Genomic DNA, 14509 nt, shown 5'->3' with positions numbered 1-14509 from the left:
TCTTCTGGACTTTATTGAGAGAAACTTTTGTCCCACTCTCTAGTAAAAGTTACATTCTGAAGCAAAGAGAGCAAAGCATATCTTATGCAATCCTGAATGTCTAGAAAATAACATGGAAGGGAAAATAGAGTTTCCTTTCCTACATATGACAGTGATGAGTAAAAGCATGCAGTAATTTGAAGCAGCACCTCCAACCACCATGGAATCTTCCACACTAGATGGTGCTTTTACCAAGCAGAGACTAAATGAAATAATTTTGCGGCATCTGCAAAAACTACTATTAGAAACGTTTACCCCGGAATCTGTGTTTTCAGCTTAAGAAGGAAATGATCACACTGGAAATTTGAGTGACTCTAATAGGGACATGAATGTGATTGCAATCATCCTAGCCATGGGGGCTTTCTTCTTATTTTTCAAGTGAACCCAGATGCTGAACAACCACTCAGCAAATATTTTCTGAGCATCTACTGTGTGCCAGGCATTATAGGAGGTACCTGGTCCCCAGGAATTTACAGTCTCTTTAGAAATATAACGCAATTACAGGAGCAGTGAACAAGGCACCAGTTCTGGACACAATGTCTAATCTTTTAGATGGCTTTTAAGCAGATACCAATAAGAAGGTGGCTAATTAGGAAGTTACTTAAAATATTGTCATAAGTGTCTGTGTTGAAAATGTGTAATTTGGCTTCCCCCTGCACACGGTTTTGATATAAAAATATTAATTTTGTTAGTCAAAAGATAAGGTAAGATAGTGGAGGTTGATGGGAGGAAAGTTTTCATATTTTTACCCGGCATAAGAGTCTTTACAGTAATAATATAAAAACATCCTAGCCAGGTTTAAATTCAAGCTTTAATGTGAAAATCAGCAATAGTAAGATCAGTTGCAAAATTAAAACTAAAGGTCTCTGAAATAAGATCCAAGAAGTAATTTATCTAACCCAGTTATGCGCTGAACCCAACATATTACTTGTACACCACTTCACCCATCTTCTAGTGAACCTGCCTACAAATGGAACATGAGAATGAGTCTATTCAAGGCTTAATGAGCTTAATTAATTAGCACTTAAGACACTCAGGGTAAAAATAATTACTACTGATTGCGGTTGTTCCACAAATCTACAGATGTAACAAAATGGCATGTAACTGTATACGCACATTGTACCAACATTATTTGTCCTGGTTTAGATATTGTGCTCTAATTATGTAAGATGTAACCATTGAGGGATATGAGATCTCTCTGTATTATTTTCGTTACTTCTTGTGAGTCTATCATTATTTTAAAATAAAAATCTTTTTAAAATTACCTATATCACTTTGATTCTTTGATGTGTTATAAAGTCAGGAAAATATATCGGAACCATGGAAAAGTGCTCACCTGAAACAGTAGAAGTCACCTTCTATAAACATTGAATGAACATGGATATAAGCCATGAGTCTCTTCCTCGTTATCTGACAGGGAGCTGTATTAGTTCGTTTTCACGCTGCTAATAAAGACATACTTGAGACTGGGCAATTTACAAAGGAAAGAGATTCCATGGACTCACAGTTCCACATGGCTGGGGAGGCCTTACAACCACAGTGGAAGGTGAAAGCTACGTCTCACATGGTGGCAGAGAAGAGAATGACAGCCAAGTGAAAGGGTTTTCCCGAGAAAACCATCAGATCTCATGAGACTTATTCACTACCATGAGAACAGTATGGGGGAAACTGCCCCCACGATTCAATTCTCTCCCACTGGGTCCCTCCCACAACCCAAGGGAATTATGGGAGCTACAATTCAAGATGAGATTTGGGTGGGGACACAGCCAAACCATATCAGGAGTTTATGGATTCCCTACAACCCAACTAACTTGGAGAGAAGAGGCAACTGCCCAGATGATTTGCATAAAGTGAGCTTTTGAATGAATCACCTACAAACTAAATATGCCACCATGTGGACAATGGCTATCAATGGCACGAAGCAAATGCTCACTAAAATCAGCATTGTTATTCATAGTGCTTCAGCTCTTCATTTTGCTTTGTTCATCAAACTCAGCTCCTTCTGAGGTCATTTCTGAATGGCTCCATCTCTAATATTTCCAATTAACATTTTTTGTTGTTGTTGTTTTTTGAGACGGAGCCTCCCTCCGTTGCCCAGGCTGGAGTGCAGTGGCGCAATCCCTGCTCACTGCAAGCTCTGCCTCCTGGGTTCACACCGTTCTCCTGCCTCAGCCTCCCGAGTAGCTGGGAATACAGGTGCCCCCCCACCACGCCCGGCTAATTTTTTTGTATTTTTAGTAGAGACGGGGTTTCACTGTGTTAGCCAGGATGTTCTCGATCTCCTGACCTCGTGGATCTGCCCACCTTGGCCTCCCAAAGTGCTGGGATTACAGGCATGAGCCACTGCACCCGTTTTTTTTGTTTTGTTTTGTTTTGTTTTTTGAGACAGGTTTTCACACTGTCACCCAGGCTGAGTGCATGGCATGATCACAGCTCACTGCAGCCTTGACCTCCCTAGCTCAAGTGATCCTCCCACCTTAGCCTCTGGAGTAGCTGAGACCACAGGCATGTACCACCACATCCAGCTACTTTTTGATTTTTTTGTAGAGAGGAGGGTCATACTATATTGCTCAGTCTGCTCTTGAACTCTAGTCTCAAGAGATCGTCCCACTTCGGCCTTCCAAAGTGCTGGGATTCATAGGCACAAGCCACGATGCCCAGCCCGGTTTGTTCTTTTTTAATCTGGAGTAAACTCCATCCAAATAATGTTTTACCAAAGGAATCTGGGAATTAATTCATAAGAAGGAAGAGCTTCATATATTTTTCAAAAAAGTGTAACTATGTATAAGTCAATCTGCACGGTTACTTCTACATGCATTTTGTAAAGCCATGACAATAAAACAAAAGGCACATGTGACCTTGAGGACAGGCCCATCTGTTCTTTCATTGCGGGACCTATAGTGAATACTCCTCTCTGTCCATCAACTAAATTATTTTCTCCCAATGAATCATGCTTCCTAGAGTTACCACTTTGAGATATGCAAGAATGGCAACTAAAACCAGGACTTTGTTCTGGGCATTCAGATACATTTTCGGTCAAGGACAGTACCATTTTGAGTTACCAGTTGCCAAGGTGACAGTATTCAGTGCTATAGAAATGGGTAATTGACTGAATGGATCAATGACAAGCTGTAGCTAGGGTTTCTTCATGGTGCCTGAGGCTTCTGTGAACAGCTACTAAATTATTCTAACTACATCCATAAATGTTTCTGTAAGCTTTTTGGCTGTCTAGGCAGGAGGAGAAACAATCCTTCAGCAGATAATGTTTTCTAAATAGAGAACACATGAGATGATTATGCTATTGAAACCCAGAAAACGTGTCCTTGGAAGTCTTTATGCCTATAATTAACTCCTGGAAAGAAGCAATAGGTTTGACACTCAAGTTCTGTCTTCCATCTTCCCAGGAGAGTTTTACCATTGTCTATAATGGTAATAAAATACCACAATAAAAACAGCTCAGTTTTAGCTTCTTAAAATGATCGTTACCTGGGACAAAGTTGGGCTTATCACATTTAAAAGGAAACACAAGGTATCTAGGGTAATGAAGAAAATCTACCAATAGTCTTACATGACCTACAATTTCCTTCTACATGAGGTCACCATCTATTATTTAAGATCCAACCGCACTAGCACAGTAGCCACTAGCCACATGTGGCTATTTAGTGAAAATTCAGTCAAATTTACAATTCAGTTCCCCAGGCACCAGCCTCAGTTCAACCACTCAGTAGTTACATGTGGCCGATGGCTCTTGCATTAGGCAGCGCTAACAGAGACCATTTCTGTCTTTATGGAACAGCACCCTGTTCTAGACCAATTTGAAATGAATTGGTAACACCCCCACTCTTCGGTTCTAAATCATCATACTAGCACCCACCAACAGAAAGAAGGGAGACATCTAAATGATCCTCTTAAATACAATCTTTCATTACATAAATTCAGAATCTTATTCACAAACCCAGTTCTCTCTCCAGGCCTAGCGGAGGCCCAGCATTATCATCATTTGGAAAGTTCTGGGTAGAAAAGAGGTCACCAGGTGTGACCACCTTCAAGTGTTCAAGTCACATTACCTTGGATTCCATCACGCACAGAGGGAGAGCAGGTTGTTAACAACTATTCTTCTTGACCCATTCAAAACTTGCTTCCCACTGACTTATGATTCTGTGATGCATGACACCCAGCAACAAGGTATGAGGTGATTCTAGCTTGTGGGGCGGAGCTGAGTTAATAATTTACAGTGGGAGGCAGAGACTGCATCTTATGGCCATCTACCTGTAGGCACACAGGGCTGCTCCAGGGAGATAAGAACTGGAAACCCGACCTCCCTTGAGATTACGTTACAGACACTGCTGATCTTTGATTAGTTGCTTATGTTCCTGACCGGTCGCTGACTATTGAAATAATGGCAGGACCCTCAGTGAGCTATGCTAAAATAAATAAATAAATAAAATAATAAAATAATAAAATAAAATAAGAAAAAAAGGAGGGAGGGAGAAGAAAATTCTCCCAATCCCTTAACCTAGGATCTAGCTATAGGGAACTCCTGCTGGAAGCACTTGTTGGCTCTGTTTGGAAAACTTTATATCCTTAATCTTCAGGGAATCAAGTTGATTGGGTAACTTCAATGTTTCATAATACAGAGACTCTGGACTTTACTTTCATTTTACTATTATTTTCAGATGATAAAGTAAGGCAGGGGTACTATCATCTCGTTAAAAATCACAAGGTTGCTGATATTGGAGGTGGTTAAGTTACAGATGGGTTTACCGTGAAGCTCAGAGTTCACCCCTTCCTGGTCTGGACCTCATGGTATATTTATAAAGTTGTATTCTTGTTCTTTCAGAGAACCCCACCCATTACCCAACCACATTGTATGCCTCGGTCCCCAAACTTGAGCCTGCTACTGCAACGTGATCACCTCTAAGAGTATGGACAGTGGATTCAGTGCTGGGTTCATTTGAATCCAGACAGCACCCCCTGTTGGATGGAGGACTGTGGGGTGGCGACTGACCTCAGGATTTGATTTATTAATCCCATTTCATGCATCTCTCTCTCTCTCTATATATATCCTATTGGAGAACCCCTAACACAAGCCTTGACAAGAGCAGAAACACGCTTATAATTCCTTTTTTTTTTTTTTTTTTTTTGAGACGGAGTCTTGCTCTGTCGCCCAGGCTGGAGTGCAGTGGCCGGATCTCAGCTCACTGCAAGCTCCGCCTCCCAGGTTCACGCCATTCTCCTGCCTCAGCCTCCCGAGTAGCTGGGACTACAGGCGCCCGCCACCTCGCCCGGCTAGTTTTTTGTATTTTTTAGTGGAGACGGGGTTTCACCATGTTAGCCCATGTTGGGATGGTTTCGATCTCCTGACCTCGTGATCCGCCCGTCTCGGCCTCCCAAAGTGCTGGGATTACAGGCTTGAGCCACCGCGCCCGGCCACACTTACAATTCTTTGGACACTCTTAATTTTTGATCAATTGATTTTTTTTTAAAAGAAACAATTCCATTTTTGTAATTGAATAAGTAATATAACATATCCTTGATTTGATTACAAAGGGACAACCAGAAATAGTATGTTAAAATGTTTTTAAAAATATACAATATACATATATTTCAATTTTTAAATTTAATTTATTTTTTTTTCTTGAGATGGAGTCTTGCTCTGTCACCCAGACTGGAGCACAGTGGCAGGATCTCAGCTCACTGCAACCTCCACCTCCCAGGGTCAAGTAATTCTCCTGCCTCAGCTTCCTGAGTAGCTGGGATTACAAGGCACCTGTCACCACATCCAGCTAATTTTTGTATTTTTAGTAGAAATAAGGTTTCACCATGTTGACCAGGCTGGTCTCGAACTCCTGACTTCAAGTGATCCACCTGCCTCAGCCTCCCAAAGTGCTGGAATTACAGGTGTGGGCCATTGTGCCTGGCCTATATGATTCTTTATACATTTTTGCATGTCTGAAATATATTTTTAATTAAAATATAAATCACATATAACATAACATTCCCCTATTTAAAGTATACAATTCATTTTTTAAGTACAGTTGTACCTCAGTATCCATAGGTGATTGGTTCCAGGACCTTTGAAAATCCATGGATACTCAAGTACCAGATATAAAATGGCATAGTATTTGCATATAACCTATACACATCCTCCTGTATACTTTAAATCATTGTTAGGTAACTTATAATACCTAATAGAATGTAAATGCTATGTAAATAGTTGTTAAACTATATCGTCTAGGCAACAATGACAAAAAAAAGTCTGCATATCTTCATGCAGATGAAAATTTTTCCCCGAATACTTTTGATCCAAGGTTGGTTGAATTCACGGAAGTGGAAAAGTGGAACCCATAAATATGGAGGGACTATTGTAGATTCACGATGTTGTACAATCATCATCACTATCTAATTCGAGAACATTTTCATGACCCTCAAAAGAAACCCTATATCCATTATCTATTATCTCCCTTTTCCCCACCCTAGCACCTGGAAACCACTAATCTGCTGTCTCTATAGATTTGCCTATCATGGATGTTTCATATGAACACAGTCAAACAATATGTGACCTTTCGTGACTGGCTTCTTTCACTTAGCATTGTGTCTTCAAGGTTCATCCATGTTGTAGCGTGAACAAGTACACTTCATTTTTATTGCCACATAATGTCTCTGGTATGGATATACCACATTGCTTATTCATCAGTTGATGGACATTTGGGATTTTTCCACTTTTTGGTTATTGCAAATAATGCCGCTATGAACATTCACGTGCAAATTTTTGTGTGGACTTGTTTTCATTTCTCTTGGGTATATATCTAGGAGTGGAATTGCTGGGTTACGTGTTAATTCTACGTTTAACTTTTTAAGGACCTGCCAAACTGTTTTCCAAACTGGCCATGTCCTTTTACATTCCCGCCAACAATGTATGAGGTTTCCAGTTTCTCCGAATTCTTGCCAACACGTGTTATTGTTGTTCACCTTTTTTATTCTAGCCAAGCTAATTGATGTGCAGTGGTATCTCATTGTGGTTTTGATTTACATTTCACTGATGACTAACGATGCTAAGCATCCTTTCATGTGTATTTGCCATTTCTATACCTTCTTTGGAGAACTGTCTATGCAAATCCTTTGCCCATTTTCAAGATGGGTTATTTGTCTTTTTGTTGTTGAGTTGTAGAAACTCCTTATATATTCTGGATACTAGACCTTTATCTGACACTGTATATGATTTGCAAATATTTTCTCTCATTCTGTAGGTTGTCTTTTCACTTTCTTGATAGTATTCTTTGAAACACAAGAGACTTACATTTTGATGAAGCCTAATTTATCTATTTTTTCCCCTTTGGTTTCTTGTGTTTTAAGTATAATATCTAAGAAACCACTGCATAATCCAAGGTCACAAAGATGTATACCTGTGTTTTCTTCTGATAGTTTTATAGTTAATCCATTTTGAGTAAATTTTTGTATATTATGTGAAGGTGAGGTCTAACTTTATTATGTTGCATGTGGCATGTTGTTTCAGCATCATTTGTTGAAAAATTATTCTTTCCCCCATTGAATCATCTTGGCTCCCTTGTTGAAAATCAGTTGACCATAAACATAGTAGTTTACACCTGAACTTTTAATTCTATTCCATTGATCTATATGTCTGTCCTTATGCCTGTACCACACAGTTTTGATCACTGTAGCTTTGTAGTTAGTTTTAAAATCAGGAAATGTAAAACATCCAATTTCATTTCCCTTTTTTAAGATGATTTTTGCTATTCTGGGTTCCTTGCACTTCCATGAACTTTAGGGTCAGCCTATCAATTTCTGCAAATAAATCAGATAGAATTTTGATAGGGATGGTATTGAATGTGTAGGTCAAATTGGGGAGTATTGACATCTTAATGATATTAAGTCCTCCAATCTGTGAGCATAGGATATCTTTCCATTGTTTAGGTCTTCTTCAATTTCTTTCAATGACACTTTATAGTTTTCAGTGTTCAAGTCCTACACTTCTTTTGCTAACTTTATTCCTAAGCATTTTATTCTTCTTGATGCTTTTGTAAGTAGAGTTATTTTTTTAATTTCGTTTTCAGATTGTTCATTGCCAGCACACAAAAATATAATTGACTTTTGTGTAATTGACTTTTGTGTATTGATCTTGTATCCTGCAACCTTGCTGAACTCATTTATTAGCTGTAACAGTTTTCTTGGTGTCATAAAATATTTTTGAGTTTAAAATGAGGTCAGGTCAACATCAACTGTCATATATCATGTTGATAGTATATGCCCTTAATGTGATGTGATGAAAATAACACCCTGCCTCTGTGGTCTTCCAAATAACCCATAACACCAATATAATGATGAGAAGAACATCAGACAAATTTAAATATTGGGGCAACCTACAAAATGCCTGCCTTGCACTCCTCAAAATTGTCAAGGTCATCCATAACAAGGAAAGTCTGAGAAACTGTCACAGCCAAGAGAAGCCAAAGGAGACACTATGACTAAATGGAATGTACCTTGTATGGGATCATGGAAAAGAAAAAGGGCATTAGGTAAAAACTAAAGAAATAGCTTATGTAATACACCTAGTGCAATGCCTTGTACATTGCTCAATGAACAGAAATCCCAAGAGAGTCAGCTAGAGACTAGCTCCCATCCCACTCCTCAGTTTCCCAGACTTCCCCTTGAAAAGTGACCACTTCAATAATGTCTTCTATGTTCTTTCAGTCATTCCATTCATCAGTATGTGTACACATATATAAGTACATTTATTGTTTAAAACACATGCAAGTGGGAGCATATAATATATATACACTCTAGTCCTTGCTTTTGATTTTTTTTTCCTTACTCTCTCATTGTGATCATTTGATTCTGTTAAAATATCTCCAGTGGCATATGGGTTAGGGGTTTGGGATAACAGGAGTACCTAGGAATCTGTAGAAAATTTACAAATAATAATAAAACAATTAAGTCAGCCTGCTTTTTATTTTCACCAGGCACTAGCAATTCTAAGCAATGTCAGTAATAAAAATATTCCTCCCTAAAAAGAATATTTTTGTTGATCCAAGTTTTAAGTGATTGCTGTGGTTTCTATTGAGTTATAATAATGGACATATAAACTTCACATGATTTCATTTTGTTGATTTTCCCCTAAAAAGCATTGCATTCTACACAGAAGTTTATCTGGAGAATTTCTAGTTATGCTAACATCCCCTGGCACATACAAACTTACCTATGTGTGTTCATTTTCGGAGCAAGATCTTATCGAATTCACGTTGTTTGAGCTTACTTCAGGCACTATTTGTGTTTCTAGTCCCTGTGATGCTGTATATTTTTGACTTTATACACCAACACCAGACTAGAAATAAAGCATGATAGCTAGATGCAATTTTTTCTTTTTCAGAGTTAATTTTTGCCTATGTGATTTTTTTTTTTTTTTTTTTTTTTTTTTTTTTTTGAGAGAGAGATGGGATCTTGCTTTTTGCTCAGACTGGTCTTGAACTCCTAGCTTCAAGCGATCCTCCTCACCTTGGCCTCCCAAAGTGCTGGGATGACAAGTGTGAGCCATCGTGCCTGGCCCTTATATGATGTTTTAAATGAGGTTAATCAGTCATAAAAATATTTGGGAAGAGGCAGAATCAGCCTGACCACCAAGCTTTGAAATGGTCTCTGGGCCAGGTGCAGTGGCTCACACCTATAATCTCAGCACTTTCAGAGGCCAAGGTGGGAGGATCACTTGAAGCCAGGAGTTCGAGACCAGCCTGGGCAATATAGAGAGGCCCTGTCTCTACAAAAAATTTAAAAATTAGCCAGGCAGGTTGGTGTGCACCTGTAGCTCCAGCTACTTGGGAGGCTGAGGTGGGAGGATCACTTGAACACAGATCAAGGCTGCAGAGAAATTGCAGAGAAAACCATAAACCATGCAACAGAAAAATAAAAGGAAATGAATATATACATTTTAAAAAAATCAGGCTGGATGCAGTGGCTCACACCTGTAATCCCAACATTTTGGGAGGCCAAGGTGGGCAGATCACTTGAGGTCAGGAGTTCGAGACCAGCCTGAACAACATGGTGAAACCTGTCTCTACTAAAGTACAAAAATTAGCCGAGCGCAGTGGCACACGCCTGTAGTCCCAGCTACTCGGGAGGCTGAGGCGGGAGAACTGCTTGAACCCAGGAGTTTGAGGTTGCAGTGAGCCAAGATTGTGCCACTGTACTCCAGCCTGGGTGACAGAGTCACCCAGACGGACTCTGTCTCAAAAAAAAAAAAAAAAAAAAAGATTCAAATTTCAAAGAACAGTGACAGAAAAACAACAAAATATACTGATTTTACTGAACTAAATCAAATAAGTATTTAAATGCTTTGATCGTTTCTGAAACATGTTCTGAAACAAAGGACAAAATAGTATCAACTCCATGGAAGACTGAATATACAGATGATCAATGACCAGGCCATATATAAAACCAGAAATCTCACCCACAGCCTGCAGCGACCTACCCAGAAAGCTAGTAACCAGACCAAGAAGCCAGCAGACAACACATCACACTTGTAAGAAATCAGACCACTAACTCTAGTAACAACCCAGGGAGTCAAACAATAAGCCTTAGAACAATCAGCCCAAGGTAGCCAGTACTTGATTCATCACCAACAACTTCCCTAGTTTTTATCCCTGCTTTCTATTTAGAACGAATTAGAGTAGCCCAAATATGCACCCCTAACCAATCACAGAGGATGCCCTGCTTCTGGCTAGCCCACCTACAGCTTCCTCCCTGCAAACAGCCTCCAACTGGGGCACACCTGAAGCTGTCCTTCTTTTCCCCAGTATGAAACTTTCCTACTCTTCTGCCTGCCGTTGAGTCTCTGCCACAAAGGCATGCGATGGTAGCTGACTCCCTTGCTATAGCAATCTCTGAATATTTGCTTATTCTCATTTTGTTGGTCTTCATTTATTTCCACAATTGCTATCATTCAGCCATTTTATCTGATTTTTTGCAGAAATTCTTAGCAAATATAATAGAAATGTAAGATGAATTCTGTAGTGAAGACGTCTTAGTGGAAAATTTTCAACAATAGAGGCATGTGAAAACTCCAAGAATTAATCTGAAGAAACAAAGATATAGACAATATTACCATTTCTGGAATGTGCTGTGAAAATAATTTTTTTTTTTTAAGACGAAGTCTTGCTTTGTCACCCAGGCTAGAGTTCAAGTGGCACAATCTCAGCTCACTGCAACCTCCACCTCCCGAATTCAAGCAATTCTCCTGCCTCAGCCTCCTGAGTAGCTGGGATTACAGGTGCCCACCAACATGCATGGCTAATTTTTATATTTTTGTTGAGATGGCGTTTCGCCATGTTGACCAGGAGGGTCTCTTAACTCCTGACCTCAAGTGATCCGCCCGCCTCAGCCTCTCAAAAGTGCTGGGACTATAGGCATGAGCCACCAAGCCTGGTGATGAAAAGGAATTTTTATGAATCTCTACCAAACTTATCCTTAAGACTTTCCCCAACTATTTATACATCTGTTGCTTTCTGTCTATTGAACATGCATATGCAAAAAGGATCGATATTGATAAAATCATTGACAGACTTGCCAGAGTTGAAAACAGAAACTAATGACAAATATGTAGATATAACTTTTTAATCGTTTGTCAAAAAAATACATGAATGTAATTAAAAAAGACTAATCCATTGCTACTACTCCCATTTTATACTGCAATATTTAATTTTGAATTTGTTTCTTTTACTGCATAATTTTATATATCCGAAGTTCAATGAAACATCTCACGGTTTCTACTTCTTCTCTGGCTATTAGTATTACTTGTGCCATTTCATGACCATTACTGAAAATAATTTTGTTGTAGAGAACAGGGGCGTGTTAAAAATGACCTCCTGCCGGGCACGGTGGCTCATACCTGTAATCTCAGCACTTTGGGAGGCCGAGGTGGGAGGATTGCCTGAGGTCAGGAGTTTGAGACCAGCCTGGACAACATGGTGAAACGCCATCTCTACTAAAAATACAAAAATTAGCTGGGCATGGTGGCAGGTGCCTGTAATCCCAGCTATTCGGGAGGCTGACGCAGGAGAATTGCTTAAACCTGGGAGGCGGAGGTTGCAGTGAGCCGAGAATCGTGCCACTGCACTCCAGCCTAGGTGACAGAGCAAGATTCCATCTAAAATAAATAAATAAATAAAAATGAACTCTTGCAGATGTGTGATATTGTAGGTATGCCACCGTATTGCCTAATGTACTTTTAAATGGATATTGTGTGGATTCTCCATAGAAGATTGAACTAGGTCCTAGAGGTTAGTGTTTAAATTGTTTCAAGTTATGCTATTAATACTATAAAGAATGCTGTAATCTGACTCTAAGACATGCATATATGGAAAACTGTAGGATGTGGAGTTCCTATAAATTGAATTACTGAGTCAAGGTTTACATGATGTTAATTATTTTGCTAAACACTGTCATAATGCCTTATATCCAAGATGAACGAATTGACATTCCCAGCAGTGCACAAAGATACTTCTCTTCTATACTCTGGCTATCATTTTGTATTATTAAGTCTTGATTGTTGCCTATTTCAGGATTTTCATAATTGTAAGGAAGGCTGATCCTCTTTTCTTATGCTTCAAAGCCATCTGAGTTTACCTTTAAGCCTTCCTCTCCCTGCTTTTGTCTTCTCTCTTCTTCCCAACTTTTTTGGATTGTTGGTCCTTTCTAATTTATTTCCAAGAGCTCTTTACATCTTAAGGCAATTAGTTGTTTGTCATGTGCTACAAATAATTATCCCAGTTTGTTTCTTGCCCTTTGACATTATTTAGGATTTTTCAAAATTTGTTTTCAATTTGTACGTAAATTTTGTCAGAGGTTTTTTCTTAATAGTTTCTAGGTTAGAATTTTGTTCATCAAGGCTTTTGCCACTCCAAACATTCTCTGTAGTCTTTTAAGCATAACAATAGCTTAAAAGTGGAAATGTTAACTTATTTTTATTTTTTTGAGGAGTAGGCTCACTCTGTTGCCCAGGCTGCAGTGCAGTGCAATGGTGCTATCTTGGTTCACTGCAACCTCTGCCTTCCACATTCAAGCAATTCTCCTGCCTCAGTCTCCTGCGTAGTTGGGATTACAGGTGCCTGCCACTACTTCTGGCTAATTTTTGTAATTTTAGTAGAGACAGGGTTTCACCATGTTGGCCAGGCTGGTCTCCAACTCCTGATCTCAAGTGATCCACCCACCTTGGCCTCCCAAAGTGCTGGGATTACAGGCATGAGCCACTGCACCTGGCCGGAAATGTTAATTTATTAATGAGAAGCACTTCTTTCCTTCTGAAAATTTGCATATGAAGCAATACGGTGTTATGAAAAAACTATTCTCTTATGGAAAAATATAAAAGATTTTGAAAGCCTCCTGTAAGCTTGAGCATCGTAACAGGAACCCTATTGCCTCCCTGCAAAAGGACAAGACTTTATCAATTCACTTCAAGAAATAAGGGCAGGCTCTAGGGTCAGAGGCCTAAGAATTCTGGAATCCAACAAGCTGGGTGTGAGGTCTCTCTCCACAACTTCCTCACTGAGTGGTTTTTGGAAAGTGTTTGAATCCTGCTAAGCCTCAGTTTCTATGTCTGTGAAATGGGAGCAAATGATATTTCCTACCGTGCAGGGTTGCCTTTAGATTAAATGAGGTAATTAACCCATGAGTGTAGCATGATTCCTGGCCCATCACAAACACACTACTACTGATTTAAATGGAAGTGGGGACAAAATCAGCTACTCCCATTTATTAAGCAACTACCCTACAGGAGGCAGGAAATATAGAAACATGACTGAAAAGCATAAAAATGCAATATGATTGGGTGAGGCAAGAATACACGTCACCAACATACCAGGGCAAGGGAAAGAGATGAGCAAAATGGCTGCCAGGGTCAAGAACCGTCTGAAGCCTTCATGCAGGAGGGGATATTTGAGATGGTCCCTGAAGGATGGGGTAGGAAATGATTTGAGGCAAAGGGAACTAGAAAATTGGCAGAAAACTCAGCCAACGTTTAGATTACAGTGGAGTACAGGGTACCTAGAAGTAAGCAGTGGCTAGACAGGTAAGCTGTAGTCAGCTGTGATCCTAAGGTCTTTCACCCGTAGAAAATACATCTCTCTTTTCACTTAACTTCATGTTGCAAACAGCTGGGACTTCATGTGGCATGTTCCCCCTTTCCTTTCTAGGAATATACCCCCTTCCACATCTGTTGGCCAGGCACGTGGCTGTCCAGCGGCAAACTACATTTCCCAAGCTCCTTTGCAGTCAGGTATGGCCATGTGACCCAGTTCTCACCAATGGGATGTGAGCAGAGTGAAGTGTGCACATTCTGTATCTCTGTTGCGCAGGCTGGAGTGTAGTGGCACAATCTCGATTTACTGCAACCTCCGCCTCCCGGGTTTCAAGCTATTCTTGTGCCTCAGCCTCCTGAGCAGCTGGAATTACAGGTGCCGCC

The 14509-nt window shown here is 39.8% G+C and overlaps 1 protein-coding gene across 6 annotated transcripts in view; it reads right to left on the bottom strand.

The window, feature by feature from the left end:
- MYO1H (myosin IH) overlaps nt 1-4186 on the bottom strand; it is a 99496-nt gene extending 95310 nt beyond the window's left edge. For all 6 annotated transcript variants that reach the window (XR_012420598.1, XR_012420599.1, XM_045365895.3 and 3 more), the window contains exon 1: nt 4107-4186. Coding sequence is in view for 4 of the 6 variants with exons in the window: in XM_045365895.3 (XP_045221830.1) it covers nt 4107-4118 (12 nt within the window). In the remaining 2 variants the exon portion in view is untranslated. The remainder of the gene's footprint in view (nt 1-4106) is intronic.
- Nucleotides 4187-14509: the final 10323 nt, after the last annotated feature.

Source organism: Macaca fascicularis, chromosome 11, assembly GCF_037993035.2.
Source record: "Macaca fascicularis isolate 582-1 chromosome 11, T2T-MFA8v1.1".
NCBI classification, from domain to species: domain Eukaryota; kingdom Metazoa; phylum Chordata; class Mammalia; order Primates; family Cercopithecidae; genus Macaca; species Macaca fascicularis.
Note: the sequence above shows the minus strand (reverse complement) of the source record. Positions and strands in the feature narration are given on the sequence as shown.